The 26,555-nt window shown below is 43.4% G+C and overlaps 1 protein-coding gene across 1 annotated transcript in view; it reads left to right on the top strand.

Moving 5' to 3' along the window:
- The window catches only part of PTPRN2 (protein tyrosine phosphatase receptor type N2), an 815,057-nt gene extending 790,272 nt beyond the window's left edge, over positions 1–24,785 (top strand). The window contains exons 23-24 of the mRNA XM_029077350.2: positions 14,276–14,349; positions 19,082–24,785. Coding sequence (XP_028933183.1) covers positions 14,276–14,349; positions 19,082–19,153 — 146 coding nt within the window. The 3' untranslated portion in view covers positions 19,154–24,785. The remainder of the gene's footprint in view (positions 1–14,275; positions 14,350–19,081) is intronic.
- Positions 24,786–26,555: the final 1,770 nt, after the last annotated feature.

Here is a 26,555-nt window from a genome sequence, read left to right as displayed (position 1 = left end):
AGCGGAGCGTGCGGGGTGGGCGGTAGAAAGAGAGAAGGGAGGAGAGGGAGGAAGGGGCAAGGTGATGTAGAGCCTTGCAGCCTCCTGTTTTTGATCACTCCAATGTATACATCACTCTGCTGCATGGATCACGTAACAAAAGCGTTCAGTCCATGTCTCCTACTCCTCAGGAACCTCCAATGGCTGCCAATCCCCCTCTGTGTCAAACAAACTCCTTACCATCATCTTTAAAACACTCAATCAGCTTGCCCCATCATACCTCACCAATCTCCTCCTACAGCTCTGCCTGCACACTCTGCTCCTCTAGCACTAGTTTACTCACTGTGCCCTCGTCTATCTCACAGCCAACGCCTTTCCTGCATCCTCCCTCTCCATTTACACAGACCACTATTCTCTCCTCCTTCAAAGCATTATTAAGGTCACATCTTCTCCAAGAGGCCGTCCCCGATTAACTCCTCTTAATAATAATAATAATAACAATTATGGTAATTGGTTAAGCGCTTACTATGTGCCAGGCACTATGCTTTTCCTGGATTGCTCTCCCTTCTGCGTTATCTATGCAATTCTATCTGTGACCTATAGACATTAGATATTTGCCCCACTCCCAACCCCACAGCACTTACATACATATCTTTAAATTATATATTATAAATTACTTATTTACATTAGTCTGTCTTCCACTCTAGACTGTAAGCTAGTCATGGACAGGGAACATATCTGCTAATTCTGTTGTTTGGTACTCTCCCGAATGCTCACTACAGTGCCCTACACATAATAAATACAATTGACTCCCTCTCTCTCATGGGGCTTACAATCTACAAGGAATGCTGACCATTAATACTGAATTTGCTGGACTGATTTGGATTGCATGAAGTTTCAGACCCAATCAAATCTGTCCTAATTTTCCCCCCCAAAAAAACAGGCCAAACCTAGGGTATTTTAGTTTATAAAGCCTTCCTTTCCTTAATACCTCTGTATTTCTTCCTGGTTCCTGCTTGGCCTGGAAAGAGGAGTGCCAAAATCTGGAAGGACTTCTTGCAGTATTCCCACCCACCAGACCAGGAGCATAAAACACTATAATTGTACAAGTTGATCTCCTGTTATGACTTTCCAGAACAGGACAATTTTGCAGACTTTCTGTTACTCAAACTTTGTATAAAGCACCTGCCCTGGAGCTTTCACATCAGAGACGTTACAGATTTCCTATGCTCCCTCCAAAACCTCAGCTAAGTTCTACCTTTAAATATTGGGAAGCCACAAAGAAGAAAAAAATGGAGGGAAATTAAATGAGAATGAATGAATTTTAATGTTCATCCATACTGGTTTATAACATTTTGAAACAATTTGATTTTCTTGCCAGAATACTCCACTACTTCTGCCTTGTGGTACATTTTAACCCTTGCAACCAAGCACATAATAATAATAGTATTTGTGAAGCACTTACTATGTGCCAAGCACTCTGGTAAATGCTGGGATGGATAAAAGCAAGTCGGGTTGAAATAAAGCAACCATGGCATCTCCACTAAGAAGTGAGGTCTCAGAAGAAGCAAAAGCAGTACGTTTTGAGAACTTTCTCTTTGAGCATTCTCATTTTCATGCTGAAAAACATAATTTGCCCATAAATTGGGCAGCAAAATGTCTAGAATAAAATGCAGCAAGGGGAAAAGGATAGAATTTAGCTACAATTTAAAGCAGGTTGAAGTGCAAATGGTAAAAAAATGGAATTGTACAGCAACATTAGGTCCTCAGCTTGCTTTTTCAGCTAGAGTGGCTGAAATTTTAGATCACAAAAGGCTAAGTCTTAAGCCTGTCCAGAGACATGAGTGGAAAAAAAATGCTTTGTTGTGTCCAGCTGTAAGTAGTTATCCCCAAAATAATGTAAGGTCAGGAAGGCAGAAATGTGGATTTTTTAAAAAAGCATTTTTTCCCTTCCAATTAGGTCATCAGGGGATTAAAAATAATGACAGTCTGGTGGTGGTAGAAATGCCACAACCACATTTTAGGAAGTGTCCTTTGCAGCCAAGTAGACATAGTGTATATTAACAAGGGTAGGTCTGCAAGTGTGATTCCATTATGCAATATAAACTGGGAATGAGTTACCAAGGAAGCACAGTTAAGCAATATTGCTTGTTGTTGTGGGTTCTACCAGCAGATAATTGACCGCGACAGGAGTTGTGCCCCAAGCCGCAGGCAGGGGTGCATAAGGGATACGGAGGTCAATTATTTAATGGAAGGGCCTGCCTTGAAATGGGGCCCGTTGTTATGGAGAAACATTATTTGAGAGTGCATCTTACAGTGGTATTTCTATAAAGCATCTCGCGGCCAGTAGTCCCATTGTTCATCTTTTAAATGGACGGCTGTCCTTGTGGAGCCCAGGCTATTATTCATAAACAGCATAAAGCACAAACCTCCAGTGTACCAAGAACTCAATTGTTGATTTCCCCACCCATTTTTCATGTCTTCCGCAGACTGATTGTGTAGATTGAGGCCCGTGGGGCACCAGTAACACTCCCTGCTTCTGTCAGCCCACCCCAAACTTGTCCGTGACCATCACCCACTCAATAACACACGTGGTCTCTCTCGCCCCTCTTTGTCTCCCCACACTGACACACACACACAGAGATGTAGAACTACTGGCCTACAGTAGAGATAGCCACCCGGAGAAGAAGGGAAAGGGCAGACCACAGGAACGGAATGAGGATGATAAGGCGAGGCGGGAGTGATGGAGGATTGAACTTTTAACTTGATAGTCGGCTGATGGGCCAGGCACACAGAGGAGGATGGGAGTTAAAACCCTCTGGTCATCTCCCAGCAGCTGAGACCCTATACATTCAGCTTTCCTTCTCCAACCAACTTTTAAAAAATTGCCAGGGGCTGGAACACTTTACCTCTCCCACAATAAAGACTGGGTAGGGAGGGTTCTGTTATTTCCCCATGACGTGTCAGAGGCAATAATCAAAAGGTAAACTAGATCTCTATTGCCCTTTTTCAAAAAGGCCACACGTCATGTGTCTGAAAGGGGGAATAGCCAATCAATCAGTGATATTAATTGAGCACTTACTATGTGCAGAACACTGTACTGAGCACTTGGGAAAGTATGATACAATAGTGTCAAGCCTCCATTTTCTAGGGTGAAGATCAGCACTTAAATATGTTTTTCAGCTTCTCTGAGCTGTGTGAGGTGAGAGTCTGAAGATTTTGTCCATCATTTCTTCCCCAAACTACCAAGGGAGACGGAGGCATCAGCGGTTGGAGTTAGGTGAAGGAATGAGTAGCTGTTTTCAAGAAACTGATTGTCAGAGCTGGGGTTAAGAGTAGATTTGTTGGTTTCTAGAATTCGGAAGAGAAATCGCTAGGGAACAGAATGATGGTCTCCTGGTCTTTCAATTTTCCAGATGCCTAAAATAAAATTGCTGCTAGACAAGAGGGCATTTCTAGCATAATACAGGACTGCCAGTGGCTTACTTAGTAACTTAACATTTTCAAATTAACTTCGCAAGGCCCTCTGCATATTGATTCTGCACCCAGAAGTATTGGGCACAGCACAAAAGTGGCCTGTTACATGACATACATATAGACTGTAAGATCCTTGTGGGTGGGAAATGTGTCTTCCAACTCTGTTGTATTATAGTCTTCCAAACACTTAGTACAATGCTGTGCACACAGTTCATGCTCAGTAAATCCCAGTGCTTGGCTGACTGATGTACAGCCATAGTTTGGGGCAGCTAGCACTGACTTGGGCTGAATTACCCTGGCTTTGGAGAGTCACTGCTTCTGCCCCTCTTTGGTGGATTTCTCACTGATTTGACTTTCCACCTCTCCTTGATGCCCCTGCTTCTAGCTCCATGTTGTTGAAAATGGAAACACTTTAGACATTCAGTGTGTGAATAATCCCATGTTGTCGGTTCCTGTGATCAGGCTTTCTCCTCGTTTTTTCACTCACCTGCAGAGGAGAGGTCCTGCCATAAGCATATATCTTTTCCCTGCTGGATGCTTGTGCTTCATTCCCCACCCGGATAACGCCGAGCAGCTCACTCACTGGTGCACATATGCCCCCTAGTTGCTGAGTCTGGTAACACACACCCAAGACTTTTAGGGCCTGGAGCGACTGAAAGCCATAGGTGGAATGGACATTCTCTGGCCCCAGCAAGAAGGGGAGAAGGGCCGAGAAAGGACAACAGGGGGTCCAAACCACAGCTCTCCCATTGTCTTGGAAGAGAAGGCCAAGTCTGATTAGAGTAAAGGAAAGGATTGCCCCTCCTTCCCTCCACTCCTCACACTTCTCCACCTGAGCCAGACCACTCCCAGCCAAAGGGAATCTGCCCTATTTTTTTTTTTTTTAAGACTTGAGAAAGGATATTCCTTGCTGAAAAAGAATGTGGTCTTCCCGACCCCTCCCATTTGCTACTTAACCTACCCCAACCCATCACTGTCGTCTAGAGAGTATTGAAAAGTTTAACACAGTGTCATACAATTTAAGTGGACAGCAGCATAGCCTAGCAGATAGAGCATGGGTCTGGGAGTCGGTAGGACCTGGGTTCTAATCCCAACTCTGACACTTGTCTGCTTTGTGACCTTGGGCACGTCACAACTTCTCTGCGCTTCAATTACTTCATCTGTATAATGGGGATATAAGGCCGTGAGCTCCAAGTGGGACACTGACTGTGTCCAACCCGATTAGAGTTTATCTACCCCAGTGCTTAGTACAGTGCCTGGTATATAGTAAGTGCTTAAGAAACACCATAAAAAAAAACTTGGTAATTTCTTCTAGGTCCTAAATTTTGTGGTTTTTTACATGACTACAAATGAAACACAGTGCTAAGATTACCTGCACAATCATAATTATTCCTAACATTGCACTGTTACCATCATCTTGCATAGGCAGTGGTTCTCCTAGGATGCATTTTATCATCCCCCTTTTTTTAGCTTTACTAATTACCTCCCCCTAAATTTCTCTTTGTAAATAACTAATTAGCATCTATTTACATCTAGATACCCAGTGACTGGTTTCTTCATATTCATGCTGTCAATAAGCTGAAAGTGCTCTCCAGTAGCTTATACACAATTGCCAGAATATTTAGCTGGGGCACTTACTCTCTCCCCCATTGATGAATAATAATGGCCTAAAAATGATCATTTAAAAAAATGAAAGCTCTGCAACGATAGGTGTGATTTAGATATTCTATTTTCATTATAGACGGTCAGCCCTCCAATTAGATGCTCCTACACTCTCCCAGGAATTAGAGCACAGTTAAAAACTTATCAGAAGAAAAAAGTAGTCATTGAGAGCATCAAGCTTGCCTCACTACTGAAGTTCTCGCATTTAATGAGTACAGTGCGAACTTGAATTATTTGCTTACATTTAGAAATTGCAAGATTAAAAAAACCCCTGGTCTGGGCAAGAATAATATCGATTATAATTTTTCCTTAAGGATTTCAAGGCTTTGAATGTCATAGTGTTAAGAAGGCATTTTAGCAGGATATTTGAGGAAAGCTGCAAGTTTCCAGTGCAGTCAGTTTTACTGGTACTGAAGATGTCACTTAATCTGAAGGAGTGATGATCCTACGTAAGCATTTTTAAGACCATAAAATTTTTTCTTTAGACCCCATACTGCATAGAAGCAGATGAATTGCTCAGCTCTACTAGAGATATGTGCTCAGTTAAGGGCCTCTCCCACTATCAGGTGGAAAAAGAAATCTTAGCCAAGGGAGGTCTTTGAGTTTGAAAAGATCCAATAGCTGTTGCTTTCCAGACCCCCTTGGGTTAAATAAACCCAGCCCATTCAAGCCTCCCTGAGCTCGTAGCTAAACAGCCTTTTTTCCAATGTAAGCTGATTTGCTTTATGATGAATTTTGCATATTACTACTGGGAAACTATTGTTCTGAGGGTTGAAAAATTGAGCAGAGACACATACACCCTGAGCTCTCACATATATATCTGCCTACGGCCAGGAGTTGCTTTTTTCCATTCCAAATTGAAGGATTGTCTGTTTTGACAATGAAATCCAGTTCTTTTACACTTCAGTGTGTGCCTTCATGGAGACTGGTCTAATGTAATTAACTGGATCATCTGTCTCGCTCAATCAATAGCCAAACTCCACAAGGAATGCAAACTCTAGTATAAAGAAATACGAATGATCTCTTTTCTTGATTGTCTTTTGGCTGTCTCTGAATCTTTGCTATTAAATATTAAAACTTTTTTTAATTATTTTTTTTGTTATCTTAAAAATGTGCTTAATGAATCAGAGAATTGCTCAAATTTCTAAACTGCCAGCCCTCCTAAACCATTTAGAAAGGGCAGCTCTCCCTGACTTTACACTGGGGGATACAGCTATTAAAAGATAGTGTAAAGCCAATCATGCAGAAGAAAGCATTTGACAATTTAAAAATTTGGGCCCAGATTCACATGAGAATTCTACAACCTCAACTGCACAGGCCAAGTGAATGTAATTTACAAGTGTAAATATCAAAATCACCTTATGCTTATATATGTATATTGACAGATAAACCTCAATCAATGGTATTGAGCACTTACAAGTAATCCTGTTGCTGAGACTATTCTGTGCCTCGCACAAATTATTTCATCTAAAATATTGGCAAGGCCATACAAAGGGCCCATGGCATATTCCCAATCACACATCTTCCCTCTCCTCAGTATAACTTTTAGGCCAAATCACAGCACTGTACAGTGTCTTCAGAGTTCATAGACATGTTCCCTGCCTAGAAGTAGTTTACGGTCTAGAGGGGAGATAGACATTAAAACAAATTATGGTCATTCAAGTTGAGCAACACTCTGAAGGAAATCAGCAAACAGAAACTATTTTGCCGGAGTAACCTTGTGGCTTTACACTGTATGTAGAATTACCAATGGTTTGGTTGCACTTGCAGAGGGCCCTATAGTCAACGAGTGAATTTTGGGTGGAGAGCCTTCACAGATGCAGGTGCTCAAGTTAGGGGACCAGATTTGGAGCAGCAGAGGGAATGGAAAAAGGAGAGATGGGGAGGGAAGGTGACAGAAATCTTGTCACCAAAAGGATGTCAACCAGTGGTATTTATCGAAGGCTTACTGTGGTGCACAGCATGTTTTATTTTGTTTTGTTGTCTGTCTCCCCCGTTTAGACTGGGAGCCCGTTGTGGGGCAGGGATTTTCTCTATCTGTTGCCGAACTGTACATTCCAAGTGCTTAGTACAGTGCTCTGCACATAGTAAGCGCTCAATAAATATCATTGAATGAATGAATGAATGCACTAAGTGCTTGGGAGAGTACAGTACTATAGAGTTGGTAGAAACGATTCCTGCCCACAAAGAGTTTACATTCTAGAGTCGTGGCCAACAAAAAAATAGGTACCTCCCTTCTCCTCTCCTTCCCCCAGTTGTCAGGGCATGCATTTCTATCCCTAAGGAAAACTCTACTTATAACAGCACACCTGCTTATCTAATCTAAAAGTAAGGGAGGCACATGGTCTGATGGAAGAACCAGACAAATGCTGAGAGTCAGGGGATCTTGGATTCTAGTTCCAGACTTGCCTGTGACCTCTGACAACTTGGCTTAATCACTCCATGCCTTGGTTTTCTTGGTTGGAAAGCGACATCCTGGCTTCTCTCTCATAGGGCTCTTGTGAAAAAAAATGCAACGATACTACTTATTATGGTATCTGTTAAGTGCTTACTATATGCCAGGCACTGTCCTAAGCATTGAGGTGGATGCAAACAAATTGGGTCGGACACTAAAAGATCACTAAGGGATGTTCTCCCAAATTACTTGCTGCAAGAATATAACTTGCTCAATTCAAAGAGACAAAAAGGCTCTTCAGTGACCGCAATTTGCACAAAAAAGGAGGGGAATAAAGTTGATTTTTCTTTGAGAAACTACTCAGTGTAAAAGGCATTTGGGCCACAGAGACCATTCTGTGCCTAGCACAAGTAATCCTGCTGCTGAGACCATTCTGTGCCTCGCACAAATTATTTCATCTAAAATACTGGCAAGACCTTACAAAGGGCCCGTGGCACAGTCCCAATCACACATCTAATCACACCTCTTCCCTCTCATCAGTACAACTTTAAGGCCAAATCACAATACTCAAGATCACAGTGAGAGGTGCTGTCACAAAGAGTCATGCCTCTTTATTCCCTTCCTCACTCCCCATCCACCCGCCAGCTCCGCCACACTCCCTGATACCACTGTCCGGTTGGGTGGCATCTTAGTTGTGGGGGGGGTGGGGCGTGAGGCAAAGGCAAAAGCATCTGCTTCTCCCACTGCCTCACGCCCCCAAGAGAAAAATGAGTGTTTTACCACCCCCCTCTCCCCACCATCTGTCACTTGTGCGGCAACTATGGCATTGGTCACACTTGCCATTCCTGCCCTACTCTGAAGCATGTCCCATGGATTCAGACATCTAGGTACCCACTGTCAAAATCACACTGCTGGCTGGGGAATAGCAAATGGGGTGTGCCAGCTTTTAGCACTGGTTAGCAGATCAGGTGCTCTCCCACTACACAACCCAGGTTCCACAAGCAAATCCATGTTTAATGTACACTAAGATCTTGACTCCCTGTGGTTCCAAATCGGAATTGCCCTGCAACTGTTCACTCATCCTTGAACACCTATGCCTGCTCCAAAATGCTTTCCTCCTTGGAGAAGCATCCGGGTTTCCTTTTTCCCTTTTTAAAATGCAAATCTATATCAGAGTGAGCTGTAAATGGCACATTAAATATGTGCCACCTTCTTGGACCAGATTTGAAAACTCGTTGTGAGCAGAGTATGTTTCTACCAACTCTGTTGATCTGTACTCTCCAAGCACTTAGTATAGTGCTCTGCACATAGTAAGCACTCAGTCAACACCATTGATTTGACTGATTGATTTGAAAGACCCAGACAGAAATGTCCGTGGCCATCTGTTTCCTGCATTTAATTGTCATTTTAGATTTTTGAGTCCTTTCTTCCACCCCTCTTTCCTCCCATTCCCACCTGATTCATCTTGTTGCTAAAACCTGCAGTGAAATCATAGTTAATATTGCATTTTGACACAAACCTGTTTCCATGGAAATATTTCCCATCTATCTAATATTTCCCACTTAGCTTGCCTTTGTAGCACTACTGGAATAATTATTAGTAATGTGACAAATTTAGCATCATGACTTTACTACTGAGTTTAAGGATGTGGTAGGGAAGATTGGATTGGAGATGAAAGAAATTCATTGCCTGAAACAGCTTTAACATTCATCAGCTATTTTTAAAAATTTATGAAAGGAGCATATGGAGATGTTTCTCCCGCCTGACGCAGTGACATTTTCTGATGCCACGACAAGGTCTGGTATTATTTTCTGACACTGAATGCTTTTTGCAAAGGGTAGCATCCACTGGAGCCTGTGTCTAGTCACTTTTATGCCACCAGGGAAGAACAGGAACACCTCAAGAAGCTGCAGACCTCATGAACTGCTGAATCATTTCACTGAGTACAGAGTACTAATAGTGTCAGTTAGCCATTAACTGTTCCTCCAGGCCCAGCAGGAGTGGGGGAACAAAATCTCCTAAGAATGGCTCGGAACTGGCCCCCTGGCTCATGACACCCACTGGTTGGCATGGCAGTGGCCCATTTTGGGGCAATAGGCAGCCCCCTTCACTTGCCCAAAGGGTTCAGAAATGGCCCAGCAACAGATCTGCATATGAGTAGGTCAATCAGTCAACTTATATTCTGAGCGTTTACTGTTTGCAAAGCACTGTAGTATGTCTTGGGGAGAGTACAATATATCAGTGTTGGTAGACAGGTTCCCTGCCCACAGTGAGCTTACTGTCTGGATGGGGAGACCGATATAAATATGAATAAATAAATTACAGATAAGTACATATTCATTCAGTCAATCATATTTATTAATTGCTTACTGTGTGCAGAACACTGTACTAAACATTTGGAAAGTAATTGTATATAAGTGCTGTGGGGCTGAGGGAGAGGTGAATAAAGGGTGCAAATCCTCCAAATACAAGGGTGAGCATGGGAAGGACAGCCCAAAGCTTCCATTTCTCCAGGGCTTCAAGGGTCCACTCTCCCTCTCTCACCTCCCCGCCTTGCAAATGAACCCCCATGCTCCCACAGTAGGGGAGGATGGGCAGGAACACATAGCCCAGGGCCTCCATATCACTGGGACTCCAACACCTTGAGTGAAGTTGGTACCTTTCCATAACCTCAGGAATGCCACAGCAGTTAGTAGCCTCATCTGGGTACAGAGTGTCTGTGAGATACTGTCTACCCAGTGGCCATAAGACTAAGGGCAGATACATCAGGACTGTTTTGATGAGAGGAACAGTGTGGCCTAGTGGAGACAGCCTGGGTCTCGGTGTCAGAGGACCTGGGTTCTAATCCCAGCTCTGCCACAGCCTGCTGTGTGACATAGCACAAGTCATTTAACTTCACTGTGCTACATTTTCCTCATCTGTCAAATGAAGATTCTATGCTTGTTCTCTCTCCTACTCCATGAGCCCCAAGTGAGACAGGGACTATGTCCAACCTGATGAACTTGTACCTACCCCAGCACTTAGAACAGTGCCTGACCCATAGTAAATTCTTAACAGATACAATACTACTGCTACTACTAATAATAATAATGACCTGAGATCAAAGAGCTACCTGTAGCAAAGCAAGTGATGCATCAACAACACATCCTGACCACACGAAGGGACTGTTACAGAGCCGACTTTGTGGCATGCCAAACAAGCTGAGGAACAGTCCATAGACCAGGGGACACCAAGGCAGAGAAGAGCCAAGGTTCTGCAGATCAAAACAGGCCACAGCCCCACGGAAGAACTAAGATGGTGCCAACCTCAGCCCTGGATAAGGACAGACGCTTAAAGATTGGCAACAACCCTTCAACGGTCACCTTCACACAGCTCTCACCATTAACCACGATGCTCAACAAAGACTAATTCCCCTGTCTCCTCAGGGAAACAGGGCCTGCTACTGCATTCCACCACACAGCCTAGTCCCTCCTGCTTCTAGACTTGTGCAGAATGGATCTGGATCTGGATCTGGATCTGACTGGATCCTTCCCCAGACCTGAAGGCGAGGAAAGGACTGTCTTCCCATCTGGGATTGCCTCGACATAATGGCAGAATGAGAAAGTGCCACCATAGGATTTCAGAGACACCAATCACTCCACCTTCAGGGAGAAAGGTTAAGAGAGCTGACCACAGAAACTATCATGGAATCCCTTTGGCCTGCCTGGCTAGCAAAATCCCACCAGGTCCCCTTGGAGCGACTACACAGACCATCTTTAACCATGTGATGTGGCCTAACAAAGCAGCTGCACAAGCCTGCAGAGAGAAGCAGCGTGGCCTAGAGGAAAGAGCATGGGCCTGGGAGTCAGAGGACCTGGGTTCTAATCCCAGCTTCGCCACTGGTCTGCTGTGTGACCTTGGGCAAGTCCCTTAACTTCTCTGTGCCTCAGAGTGAATTCATCTGTAAAATGTGGATTAAGACTATGAGCCTCCTATGGGGCATGGAGTGTGTCCACTGTGATTAGCTTGTACCTGCCCCATACTTGTACTTGGTACAATTCCTGGCACAGAGTAAGCACTTACAAAAAACATTTTTAAAAATGGGCTCTCAGAATCAAGGTAACATCAGGCCATCGTGCGACGACCCATCAAATGATAGTATGTTTTCAGCATTTACTCTGTATAAGAGCACTGTACGAAGCACCTGGGAGAATCCAATAAAAGTTAGTAGATATGCTCCTTGCCCTCAAGCAGCAGCCATGGTCTTTGGAACACATCAGGTTTGGGAAAAATGCAGGAGGCCATGGAGGAGAGCAGAATAATAACGATGGCATTTGTTAAGCATTTACTACGTACCAAGCACTGTTATAAGCACCGGGGTAGATACAAGATAATCAGGTTGTCCCAAATGGGGCTCATAGTTCTTAATGCCCATTTTGAAGATGAGGTAACTGAGGCACAGAAAAGTGAAGTGACTCGGGAGATGGGGAGGGGTAAAGCAGGTGGTTGTCTGGAGTCTCTAACTTGAAGAAGTTGCCGATTCCAGGCCCCACCCCTCGTATGTAGCAGAGCCTCAGAGGGCAAAGTGCCTGATGGGAATCTCCCTGCCTCTCACTGGCCCTGGGCGGCTGGGACCCCATGACCCTGGGAAAGGCCTGTGGGAAGAAACCCATCCATGCCCTATAGTTCGCAGGTGTAAGTTTTGCCTCTCTACCCACGGTGGAGGCGGACATGCAGCTAGGGCCCAAATCCGCACATCTGGCAACCCTAGATTTGTCCCTATAGTGAAGTTCCCCAATAACAGAAAAACCATACAATTTAAGAGAAGCAGTCATCCTCTTTTATTTAGTAACTGCCTCATCTCTTCTAGTAACTGTGTTCTATAAAGGCAATTCTCCATGTAATTACTGCTGGAAATTTGCTAAATAGGCACTGAGCACATGGCATCGTTGATCTAAGGAGGAGTAGCAGGAAGAGAAGGAGGAGAATTGCTCAAGAACAGAGCAACAACTCATGGAATGTTGACTCAGATCATCTGTTTGGGATTCTTTTCTTACTCTGATGGCTCTGGCAGAGCTGCTACCCTTTCTGAACCATCACTGGGATGGTACCCTCTTTAGTTCTATTTCTATTTACAAATGAACCTCCGAGGATAATCAATCATATTTACTGAGCCCTTCCGGTGTGCAGAGCACTGTACTGTGTGCTGGGGTGAGTACAATATGACAGAGGTGCCTGCCCACTTAAGAGGTGGGGCACTCACTTCCCCCAACCCCCGAATACGCCCCACACTACCCACATGCTCTCCTGGTCCGTGGCTTCTCTGGAGAGGCGCAGGCAGTAGTGGGAGCTGGATTCTGGCTCACGCAACACCCACCACCGTCTCCACAATGCCACCACAGAGATGAGCCGGAGGAGGAAGAAGGGGATGGCTTCTGAGGGCAAATTCTCTGGAGGCAGGCCTCACCCAGAGTTATCTCCGAGATGCCTCCTAGTGAAGCGGCTCAGAAAGGCCATGAGTCAGATACTGCCACCATCAGCCTAGGGGCCTGCCCCTGGCAGCTTTCTTTGAGCCCCAGGGTGTGGATCCCGAGGGCTCCCCTACATGTTTTCCAATCTTCCTACAGACATCGGGGGAAATAAAGAATGTTCATTCTTAACACTTTCCTCAATTTCCTCCGCTGCTTCTAGGGAGTGCGGAGTAAGGGAAGTATGTATATCCTCTCCCTCCCTTAGACTGGGTGGTCCTCAAGGGTAGAGGCAATGTCTCCTCCTCCCCATGTCCCCCAGTATAAGAGTGTCTGTGTGTGCGCACTTGCACGCACTCTTTTATATCCAGTGTATATCCTTAAATTGGAAAGCTTTCTTCTAATGACCTCAGTCACCCTCCCACATGGCAACAGCCTCCTGAAGAATCCAGGCAAATTCCCCCACCATTTTTCACATAGGGGAAATGAAGTGCTGAGATACTGTGAGCCCCTCAGTCATATTGAGGTTTTCCATCTCCCTGTCTAGTGCCCTTAACATAACTGAGTAGGTCTGAACACTGTGCTACACTCCTTGTGCGCAGAGAACGTCTACTATTATACTGTATGCATACAGTAAGTGCTCAGTAAACACCATTGATTGACTGGCAAGATTTAATTTCCCAAACACAAAATTCAAGTAACAAATTGTAATAAGATGGCTTCTTTGAAATATCAATTCATAATCACTCTGAATTGAAGTTTTCATATCCTGCCAAGCAATATAATCTTTACATTATTTTTTTCATTGTGAACTTAGCTTTGTCAACATGATTTGTTCTCAAATTTGGAAGATTAAACACATTAAACAGCTGAGTTAAAAAGTTTTCTTTGTAGGTTTAAAAGATTATCATCTAGCTATATAACCATACAACTGTCCACATTCCACTTGGAAACTACTGTGCATTTCTTAAACTGTTACGCGTGGGAAATAGAGAAATAACCACGGTAAGTTCTTTATTTTCCAAGAATTAGGTTCTGGATTTTATTTCGTAAGTATTGGTAGAAGCACTTCATAAAACCTCGTAACAATCTGTCCCTGAGATTTCTTCAATTAATACTAATCAAACCTGCCCTCACTTCTTATTTTCCTCTCTGAACCTAGAAATTGGAGCTGTCTACCACTTGGATTGAGGAACGAATGCAATCATTTTCAATCGGACTGTTAGCCTAAAGGGAACCCAAGACTGGGAGATTGACAGATGTGGCGTAGATTATCCTGTTCTCTGAACTCGGTCCAATTTGTGGTTTGTTACAGGTGCGAAAGAGATTGATATTGCCGCTACCCTGGAGCACTTGAGGGACCAGCGACCAGGCATGGTCCAGACTAAGGTACTGTCAATACCATCCCCTTGGATTTTACCGGCACTAAAGGTCTTCCCCATCATCATTCTTGGGAGAGAGAAAACAGAGGCCTGTAGTACCGGTCCCTCACCTTATTTTTAAAATAAAATTTCCCCAACTAGTTAGACAATATTCCAAACTAAGTAACTTCTTCCAGACCAAGAGGAGAGGGGCCTTCTGGGCTCCTTAATCTGAGGGTTTATCCCCTTCCCTTGCTAGTGCAGCAGTACACATAAGAAATGGCTTTGGGGTGTCCTCAAGACCATGGGTTAAAAGTCATATTAAAGAATGGTCCCAACTGTTGGTACCCTAGAGATCCCCAGATCCCTTGCCTGCAAGGCTGATCTCTGGATCTATTCAATTTTTCTTTTGAATTTTTAAAGGCTGTGATCTTAATGCAGCACTTTATTTCTAGGAGATTCTTAAGCATCTGATTTCATGAAATTGTCCTGGCTCTGCCACTTGTCTGTTGTGTGACTTTGGGCAAGTCACTTAACTTCTCTGTCCCTGTTACATTATCTATAACATGGGGATTGAGACTGTGAGCCCCACCTGGGACAGGGGCTTTGTCCAATCCAATTTGCATGTACCCACCCCAGCGCTTAGTAAAGTGCCTCGCACACAGTAAGTGCTTAACAAATACCATTATTATTATTATTATTAGGATTTCTGTCATCCTAAATTTGCACTAGCATCGTAAAAGACTAGATGGGAGACACACATCCCGATATGCCTTAAAAATCACAGCCATGAGAGGAGAAATTAATCACTTTGGGAGAGTAAATGCTATGATGGTGAGCTTGTGAACATATTCTTTTTTCCCTTCCTATCAGTGTATCTGATAAAAGTGATTATTACCAATCAAAGTGTCCAGGTTTTTCCGTAACACATCCTTGGGCGATGTGTTTCTCATCACTCCACAGTAAAAGTTAACAAAGTTAACCAAAGACAAGAAGCCTACATTCAAGACAGTATCACCTGCACCAGAAGAAAAAAAGTATATCCATGGAGTGAACAGAAGTGCTCTCCTTTTCCTTTCCTGGCCCCTCTCTATGGTCTGCGATCCTTCCATGTCCTCCAGAAATCTGGTGTGCATTTCTCCCCTTTCACTCATTTCCATCACATTGACCCTTGGACCCCTGAGTCCCAGGTCACTGGGTTTTCCAGTGGCTCTCATTGACCTTGGAGTCCCACGTGGGTTCAAATCAGCCCCAACTCCTAATGGAGCCGAGCTTGCAGGGGTCAGGACCAGTAGGGTTTAGTGAGGTCCCAATCAGACCCCCAAAATAAATCCCTCCCACTGAACACAGTGGAGTTGGCTAGATTTCAAAATGGCAATGTCCAGAATATCCTGGGACAATGCCAGCTAAAAGGGATAGTTTTACAGTTTCCAAATGTGTCTACCATCGGTTTTGAATCACTGACTTTACATGCTGCCTCCCACATAAGAGAAAGTCACCATGGGTACATTCAAGGTCTAAACAATGGCATCTCTTATACATTTAATCACTAGGCATGAATTGATGCAAACACACATGGGGCTGGGGCTGGGCTGACCTTCAACCCCCACACTTCAAGCGCAAGCTCTCAATCCACTAGTGTATCAAAAAGCGGCATCCAAACCAACCATCAAGAGAAGGGAAGGGCAAGCTCCTCCTAGACATGACAAAACCCTCCAAGGTCTCTGTGACATCACAGCAGGAACCTCAGCTTCAAGTGATGACATAAACAACACATGACACTTCCAGGCCACCCTGAAAACTGGGTGTCTGGCCAGGAGAAACCATCAGGCCTGGTTTGATGAAAATCAAAAATGGCTCATAACAGGGCAAAAGGCCATCGACAACAACTGGCGGCTCCTTAGGACAGTAACAAGTGGAAGCTTCAAAATGCTCTGCAGGCCACACAGGCCGAGTGCTGAGTTGCTGGAGTGGGAGGGGCCCAGGGACACGCTGCTTTCATCAAACTGAGGATTTGGGCTCAACAGTACAAATGCTGAATGTCCCAAACACCCTTCTGCCCAATACCACTGAAGAGGACAAATGGGAACCCTGCCCAGAGGGCAAGGGCACTCTCACCATCATCTGAATGTGGAGTAGAAGTTGTGTGGCCTAATGGATGGAGCAGGGGCCTGGGAGTCAGAAGGACCTGGGTTCTAATTCCAGCTCCGCCCCTTGTCTGCTGTATGACCTTGGGAAAGTCACTTCACTTCTTTGGGCCTCAGTTACCTCACCTGTAAAATGGGGATTAAGGCTATGACTTGGGACTTGGACTGTGTCTGACCTGATTAGCTTGTATCTACCCCAGAGCTTATTACAGTGCAGGGCACATAGTAAGGGCTTAACAAATACCATTAAAAAGATAATAATAATTGAAAATTGACTACAACAAGAAGTCATGGTTTTTAACTGCAAGTTTTAAGAAAACAATTCCCACAGTTGAAGCAGTGACTGGGATTTTGAGACAGATAAAAAAATCTTGCAAATGATTATGAACCCATCTGGAGAGTCAGTACAGCACTTTGGACTGACAGTGAGCCTGAAGAAAACTGACTGCATATACTAGCCCAAACCTAGAAAACCCCAGCAAAGCTTCATATCAAATTGAATACCAGTAAGGCACCCAATAGGATCCAACCGTCTATTTGGGAGACATGTCTTGGCTACTGAAACACATCTTTTTTTCTCGAGGATCACCTATGAACCGTAGTCAACATCAGAAGGCCAGACAAGATAATCATCAACATTTCAACCCACCCATATTCCAGCACTGCTGACAGCGCACAGCTTCACTAGGCGGGACACGTGAGATGAAACAGCCCTGGCAGCATACCCAAACACCTGTTGGATGGTGAACTGAAAGGGGAGGGGGTGCATACAGAGAGGAAGGGCAGAATAAACAGTTTAAAGACAGAGTACAGCACAGTCTCAATCTAATAAGAGAAGTGGACTAACCTGGCAAGGAGTCATAGAGAGAAGGCTGGCCATAGTGTCAGCCAAACAGTGATTTTTACAAGTACACCCACATGTGTGGATAAGATTTTACCATCAGGAATGTCATCTTGGAAAATGATGGGTAACTACAACAGCTGTTTTAGCTTACTAGGGACCCTGCCTGTGCTTCTTCTTGGGGAAGAAGCAAACACAGGTTGATATTTTTATTTTAGGGTGCCTGAAAAATTAAAATGAGAATATGGCACCAGCAAATGCTTGGGTCTCATCAGGAAGACACAATCCTCAGATACAGAGGCATTTATGTAATCAGATACACTTTTTATGAGTGTGTGCAACAAGCCAATTTCATCAGGCTTTTCTCCATTACCCCCTTCCCCGCTATCATGCGGTGCCATTCTTTTGCGACCAAACGTCAGGACAAGATAACTCACAATGTGATCCTGAAACAGTCCACCCTGAGACAAAGCTCATAGCAACACAGCCACGTTAATAGCATTTTCAGACCGGGGGATTTGGGGGGTGGGGGTGTTAACATGGTGTGCCTGACCATTGGTTTAAGAGGGAAAAACACAGTCGACAAAGACTTGTGAGTTGTGGCAATAGAAATACTTCCTTTGAGCAGCAATTACAGTATCGTTCTCTACACTGTGTGCACTTCAATCAATGGTGTTTACTGTGTTCCTTCCACCTAGAGAGCACTGTACTAAGCACTCACGTGGCTTACTGCAAAGAGCATGGGTTTGGGATTCAGAGGTTGTGGGTTCTAATCCAGGCTCCGCCACCTGTCAGCTGTGTGACTTTGGGCAAGTCACAACTTCTCTGAGTCTCAGTTAACCTCATCTGTAAAATGGGGATTAAGACTGTGAGCCCCACATGGAACAACCTGATTACCTTGTATCTTCCCCAGTGCTTAGAACAGAGCTTGGCACATAGTAAGCGCATAACAAATGCCACCATCATCATCACTTGGGCGAATACAGCAGAAGCTAAAGACACAGGCCCTGCTTTCGAGGGACTTTTATTCTTCTGTACAGAGAGCAGACAAAGATTAATCTGTAAACTGAAAGATCAATTGTAGCTGATATTGTCTGGAATGGCAGCTAACAGCTAAAGATTTTTATTTTCATCTTCCCACTTTTCCCTCAGGGAGAGTTAACTCTTTTCTGATTTGGAATAAGATACTATTTTGCCTTCTCCTTCAGCTCTCCTGTTTGAAAGTGATTCCGTGGTCACACACTTCTACCAGCAGCTTTTTCCTCCCCTCTGATAAAAGATTTAATTTTTCCCTTAGGATATGGTACTACTGATCATGGTATTTGTTAAGCGTTTACTCTGTGCCAAACACTGTACTAAGCCCTGGAGCAGATGCAAGATAATCGGATCAGACACGTCCCTGTCCCACATGGTGCTCACAGTATAAGAGAGAGGGAGAACAGGTATTGATTGAATCCCCATTTTACAGATGAGGAAACAGGCACCGAGAAGTTAAGTGATCTGTCCAAAGACACCCAGTAGGCAGTTGGCAGATCCAGGATTAGAACCCAGGTCCCCTGACTCCCAGGCCCATGCGCAATATCAAGTGATTTGCTTTTGCTTCCACTAACATAAGAAAGCGGGATTGTTCGATGCAGTTGTTTAACAAGTTCTCTCTGATACTTCACTGTGAATAATGCAGCAGAAAGAAGGTTTGGGGCGGAGTAGGGGAGTACTCTCACAAATACTATCAATGTTTTTTTGTTTTGTTTTGTTTTTCCAATCTCCTACAGGAGCAGTTTGAGTTTGCATTGACAGCGGTGGCAGAGGAAGTAAATGCAATTCTCAAGGCCCTTCCCCAGTAACTGTCCCTGAGGCTTTCTGAGGGTTCATCGCTCATCTTCTCGTCCTCGGTCCCTGTGAATGTTGTTGGAAACCATGACCCGACCTTAACTGTGTGTCTTCTATTGTAATCGCATAGTAATAGGGTCTTTAAAAGTCTTATAGCCAGTACAGTCCGACAGTTAAAATGTGTATTTTTGTTTAACAAAATTTAAAAAACAGAAATATATGGAAACATCCAATTAAGGGACAGAACAGTTCATCTAATTTTGTCTTCTCGGATAAATTGCTTTACACTTCCTGAAAGCACATATTACATTCTTAATTACAAATGAGGCCACACTGGTGATACAGTAATTGGTGCATTCAGTTCATGTTTTGGGAGAAAAGGGTTCTGGTTCAGTCCGTAATTTTCCAAAGAATAGAGGGAAGGAGGGAAAAAACTTGATTTTTTTTTTGTTTTACAGACAAGAGTAGGAAAGTCTACCTTCTCAGCCTGAGCTTGGGCAGCGGAAAAGGAAGTTTTTCCAGCTGTCGATCAAGTTTTTTTTATGCCGGCAACTACAAGAGAATATAAATGGCCTCTGTAGCCCCGCTGAATTAGGCAATAGGTTGGTTCTCTGACTTCAACAAGAGAGTTGTTGTTGGAAGCAGAAAACAACCTGCTGATGTTTCTACAGCGAGCTACGGTGCGCATCACAGAGAAAGACCAGGAGTGCTTGGGTGGCATGGTGAAAGGGCATCATCTATGGTTATAGGCCATTTCACCTTATCTGCTGTACCTGTTCATTAGGCAAAGCTACAGTTTCGGGCTTGATCAGATCTATTTCTTCACACACTGCAGTCTGTTTTGGGGCAGGAGCTCAGTAGTTTTGCTGCTGTTTGATTTTCAGAATTTGGAAGGACAAGTCAGTGCCATTAACAAGAAATTATATTTCTGAAGAGCACACCAACTGTAGTCATGCACCTGTATTAAGTACTATGGTTCCTACATGAGGGCTGTCCAGGCTGACAGCTGCCCCAGGAATGTACAATGGGAATCATTACCCATTTTATAAAATGGGAGAAGGGGAGGGAAAGGAAATCCCCTGAATGTAATATCTTTGCCTTCTTAATTTGAGGAGGATTTCCTTACTCCTCACAGCATTGTCATACTCAGTTTAACCCTCAAAGACCCCAATTTCTTCTTGCCTTTGTGGCATTCACAGCTACCATGCCCAACCAGCCATGCACATTTTCTGTGTGTTCCCAGGCTTCACTTGCAGTTTGAACGAAATGAAGGCTCTTCCCAACCTGTTGATCATTTTCATTTCTCCCTCCACGCCACAAGATTGTAACTAGCTATGACTGTTTCTGGAAAACCAGTCCGGTCAGTAGATGCTATCTACGTTCTGGGACCTACTAGAGGGACAAGAGATGCCAAAATATTAGTGTCTGTCTGTTAATGATATAGTAATGTGATTCTGCTTTAACCCATCTACCATTTTCTAGAATGTATTTCTCTTAAAAGGAATAAAAATCACTTCTAGGACATGACTATCTGAACTAAGAGAACCATCCAGTTGTAATCAATAGCTTCATAGGTTTCAAAATCAAATGTGGAATATTCGTTTGTGTCAAGATTAAACTTTTGAATTCAGACTTGCATGGTCTTCATTTGGGGGACTTCTTACTCACTGTCTAAAGTTGCTATCTGATCTACTGCAAGGGGTGGGTTTTGAAAGCCTGAGGGTCTATGCAATTACCTTTTATTTATGAGATTAAAGAATTGGATCAAATTTATTGAGGGAATTTTCCTAAGTGTTTTTTTATATTATCTTCTGAGTTTTCACCACTTCATATTTGTGCACCGCATTACTCCAGCAATCAATCGTATTTATTAAGTACTTACTGTGTGCACAGCACTGTACTGAGTGCTTGGGAGAGTACCATAGAATAGAGTTGGTAGACACATTCCCTGCCCACAAGGAACTTACAGTTTAGAGGGGAGTTTTCAGGCTAGAGTCCCAAGCAGTGTGGGAGAAGCGACTCCAGTTACCGACTTCATCTGAATTTTACATTCATTGACAGGTACTCATAAGAAGCTTCAAAAGTCTCCTTCTATGTAAACTTCATCTAAACTTCATCTAAATATATGTAAACATATTTATCTGTTCTTAAAGGCCTCCAGGGAAAAAACTCTCACAGCCCCCTCAGTAACCAATACCCTTTTCCAGGGCTTAACCCTTCACTGTAAGGAAGTGCTTCCTGTTAGCCCATCTAAATCTGCCACACTGCAGTTTAAATCCATTCCTTCAGAAGGCAAGAGTGGCTTATCACCTATTCTTTGCTTAATGACCTTCTGTGAGTTTGAAGCCAATTATTAAACGATTCCCACCGAAAGCATTTCTAAGCAATAGAGAGCAACAACAAAAAGCCAGTGGAGGCAAATGTCATAAATTTTTTTAAATCCAAATCTCTTTATCAAATACTAAATAATATGAAGTTTAGTAAAATTAATTCATCACCCTTAAATAAGATCTGAACAACAGCTTTGCACTTTTGAGTTCTACTGAGTCAGGAAGGGGTCGCTCCAAACAACTTCTGAAGGCATAGGCAGCTGCTTCTAGACTGAATTTCCAGGATGTTAATCTTGGGCTCCCTCCTAATCCGTTTTAACTAATTTCAAAGAAAGACAACGGTCTCAGCCTCTTGGCAAGAAGGGCATAGATGGTTCTGTTTGGTTGTGTTTGGGACAGGGAATAAAAAATTGCTTCTCTCTCTTCTACTATTTGGGGATTTCCAAGATGGGAGGGACGGCTACCTCACTTGGTCGCAGTTGATCAATTGCTGGTATATCCTTGCAAAGCCAGGGCTCACTCCATACTGTAGGGGTTCTGCCACTAGCCATGTCTCTCATGAGATGGCTCACTTTCAAACCAAAACCAGAATGGCTGTCCAGGACAATGGGGCCAGGAAAATGAGGGAATGTATGATAGCATCAGTTGCCTTTTTTAAATGTTGGTCTTCTTGCAAAGGGTGGGCCCTGCCCAGGAATCACATTCCAAGACTTCCCACCGCCTCTAGGAAACAAATCACTTACCCATGCCTGAGGAACCTGGTGCTCCCATTATTTGGAAGGTACACAAATTGAACTATATGGATTGTGTTAGAAAAAGGTATTGTGACCTGAAATGTAGGAGAGTATCTCTGAAGGGTCATGATCACTTTATCACCAACCTTCCAGAAAGATGAACTCATTCTTCAAAATATGAGAGAATTGAGCCAAACAGTGAACCCATCAGTCATTTAACAATATTCATTGAGCACTCACATCCCTACGGGATGGCTTCAGCCCACCGGAGGTGCCATACAGGCCACCCTCTAGCGTCACCACACTACGCTATAGGCATCGCTCCAGAATAACTTCATACAAAAGTCTGCCCAAACCTCAGAACTTGGAGTGTTCCCTCAGGGGGACCCGACCCCCCTCCACCTCACCTAAGAGCCACTGCACTTCCCTTCCAATGTTAACACAGGCTGCTTCCGATTCAGGCAGAGAGAGACAGGGAACTTTCAAACTTTTCACCACAGCCAACTCATGGTGGTTGGTACACTCTGAGGCAATAGCCTCACTCACCGCCTGAAGCCAGATCAGAGTCATACAGTAACTGTCCTCTCAGTATCTTATCCATGTTTCTTCCTGTTTATTACCTTGTGCCATGTTTTCTTCTTTTCTGTCTCTTCTTCAAATTCCAATAAAACCGTTTTTAATCCAGCTTCACTCACATAGTAATTAGTAGTCAGCCACTCCAGCTAAGCTTTTGGTTAAAACTACCTCTCCAGACTGGGCCAAATTATGAATTGAGGGAAGCTAAAAAGGCTGGCAGGACAATTCAGAAAATGTCCATGGCCTTACAACTACAATGTCTACCTACTCTATTGATTCATACTCTCCCAAGCACTCAACACATAGAAGCCCTCGATAAATACCACTGATTGATTTTTCTGGAAATAGATGCACATCAGGCTGGCTGAAGTTACAGTCAAGCTCCCAAGCCGTCAGTGAAAAAGCCCACCTTTCCTAGGCAAGGTCAGCCACCAGTTTGAACTCAACATAGTGGTTGGTTGGTCCAGAGGCAGACCTCAAAATCATTTATTTCTGGCTAGACCCTGGCAAGCCTGCTCCCAATCCTATCCCCCACACTTCAACCTCTCAATCAATCAGTCAGTCAATCAATGGAATTTATTCAGCACTTACAATGTGCAAAGCACTGTAAGAAGCACTTGAATGATAGCCTCAGTGCCCGGGAACCTACATGTCCTCTCTGGCTGCCGCACTCTGATATGCAAGAAAATAAAAAATGAAAAACAATATTTTGTTTTCACTTCCTACTTTAGTTAAGCTAATAGGCCCACTGTTTGAGTGATGAGGGAAACACAGGCTTCAACCTCCACTTGATTTATCTGAGACCTCCATCTTTCGGGTCTATGAGCTAAAGCCGGTGCTTCTAGAATTTGTTCCTCTTCGGGGTGTTGCATTCTGAATCTGTTTACGAGTGAGTCTGGGTGAGCAAAGCCTCAGGTCAACTGAAATACAAAAATCGTTCCTTGTGTAAAGATCTTGGGGGTCGGGGTTACAACGATGTTCAATTTCATGGTCAGAGGGTTTGGGATTGAGGTTCCCTTTTCTTAGCTGAGGTAAACGCTCCCATTTAACAAATCTGCCTTTTTAACCTCATTTATAAAAATCAAATCTACAGATTGTGAGTTTTGTGTTTTTAAAATGTTCAAACCAAGAACCTATATTTAAGATTTTATAGTTTTGAGGATGGTGCGAAACAGTACTTTGATTGTTTTTATGTTTTTAACCAAATGGGAATGCAGCATTAAAAACAATCGATTTGCATGCTCTCTCATTCTTTCTTCTCCCCTCTTTTTTTCACTCCCGTTTCCTCTTTTAAATGCATGCATAAAATAGCCCCTGCCCATTCCATGGGGAGATGACAGCAGCATCACATGTAATTGTGTTTTGTGCTTTATTAATCAAGTAGAACATTAATAAAAACCCTTCATAATTAGTGGAATAGGCATTAATTTTAAATTGTTTATTGGAATAGAAAATGAGATTTTGATTAGGCCTTTGTCACTAAACAATAGCTATTTTAATTTTCATTCTGCATATTTATTTAGAAGCTGTTACAATCCACTTTTTTAAATTGTGGAGTTTACATTATTTGCCTTTCAAATTGTGTCCAATTTGTAGATTTGATGGTTCCATTTTTCTGAGTGTTTTCAAGTTTTTCCATATTTTGGCATCCTAATTTAGTTTAAAAAAACACACTGCTACCTACTTTGGCAGACCCATTTATCACTGAAATTATATATGCTGAAAGTATGGCCTACATAATCCGATCAAGGCATGATATTTTCTCAACATATTTAATTTTCCATTCTAAGACATGAAAATGGGACACCAGCAACATCATATTGAGGATGTTCTTGTGCATGCTCTTTGTATTTGATGGCATTCGTTTGTCGTCAGATGTTTCTTTCCTTGTGCAATTTGATTCTTTATTTGTACATATTAAAAAATATACAGAGTATTTTGTTCTACCTCTGTCAAGATTTCACTTGTGAATAAAGTCACACTGTCTGTGCGGTACTGTGAATACAGAAATGTGCTCTGTCCCATTCTTGGATGTTTGGTTGCTAGGAGGCTCAAAGCGCCTGGGCTCTGCAGAAATTGAACACGCTAAGGTTGACTCAAAGAGTCTCTCATGACTCCTTCATAATTTAAGTACCATATTTACTTGCATAATTGCCCCACTCTTTTGCAGTTTTTGCAACCCAAAAACAGGGATCATCATCATCAGTGGTATTTACTGAATGCTTACTATATGCAGAGCACTGTACGAAGTGGTTGGGAGAGTACAACAGAGTTGGCAGACACATTCTCATCCCAAAATGAGTTTACAATCTAGAGATGGGACTGTTAAATAAGGAATTAAGTCAGGCAGAAGGGGGGCAGATATAAAGGTGGAGAAAAAACATGGAAAAAGATGAGGAAAAATGTAAGAGGACACTTGAGATTGTGTGTCTTATTTCGGTTTCAGACTCCTTCCTCTGCCTCCCCCAAAGCAAACCCTTTTCAAAGAAGAAGCTCCCCACCCCCCAGCCCTTGTCTGAATCTGGGACTTTTTCCCACTCCACCCCATTTCCTCTTCCTTCTCTAGTGCGCGCACAAATGTTTCAAAGAAGAAACTTTCTGCTGTGATCCCGTATTTGTGCCTTTGGCTTGCTTGACCCTTCTACTCCTCCTATCCCACCTCACATTGCTATAACTGCTTGCAAAAATAATCTTGTATCTCCTCCTCAAAAATTGGGGTTGGGCAGGGGGAGGGTGGGAATTATGCAGTGGGGTCAATTGTGAGAGAAAATATGGCATTTTGAAACTACAGACCCTTCCATCTTTCTTGAGGGGCAGTAGGGAAGCAGAGTTCCTGGAATTTTTGTACCAAGTCTCACAGGAAGGGCAAGCATGAAAAAAGTGTAGTTGATATTATCAAAAAGTCCAGGTCATAAGTTTTTCTTTCCAAAATGCCTGGATTTGGGGGGTAACTTTTCCTTAAGACAAGCAGAAAGGTGATAAAGTTCAAACATTATGCAGCCGCTTGTCTTGGATAGATACTCATAGAAAGAATCAGGTTTTTCTTCTCCCTATTGTCGGTTAAAATGTATTAGCCACAGTGAACTCTCTAACTCTTCCAGGAAAAAGTGGTCACTTTCATGTCAGAATGAATATAGCTACGGCTTTAGCGATATCTTCTTGGGGTGTTTTAACAGCTTTTCCAAGCCCTGGTTAGCATAGGAATAATAATTGTGGCTAAGTGCTTGAGGTAGATCTAAGATCATCAGTTTGGACACAGCAACTCCCGGGGTATTTGAGAATGAGTCTTAGACACGAATGGGGAATGTGTTCTAGAGCCTGTGGTTCTTCCCTCAAAGTGGTGGGTGGAACTGGTTCGAATGGAGGGCTGGAAGGGGCTGTGCCTAGTACAGTGCTCTGCACACAGCAAGCACTCAATAAGTACCCCTGACTGATTGCAATAATTCATCTAGTATCATCCCCAGCCTCGGGACAGGAGATGAGAAAGACACTCAACAAAATAGTCCACGTAGGGATTGTCTCTATTCATTGCCAAATTGTACTTTCCAAACGCTTAGTACAGGGCTCTGCACACAGTAAGTGCTCAACAAATACGACTGAATGAATGAACCTATTTCACATTCTCCTGAAGAATAGCCCTGAAGACAAAGGAGCTCTTTGACATTTCTGCCCCTTATAACACTACAACCATCCCACACATACCTTCCTCTTCCTTTCCAACCCCTTCCCACCTACCAGAGGTGCCTATTGAGCATCTAATGAGTGTTGTGTTCTGT

This window comes from Ornithorhynchus anatinus, chromosome 13, assembly GCF_004115215.2.
Source record: "Ornithorhynchus anatinus isolate Pmale09 chromosome 13, mOrnAna1.pri.v4, whole genome shotgun sequence".
Classification (NCBI taxonomy): Eukaryota; Metazoa; Chordata; class Mammalia; order Monotremata; family Ornithorhynchidae; genus Ornithorhynchus; species Ornithorhynchus anatinus.
This window is presented reverse-complemented; position numbering and strand designations above follow the sequence as displayed.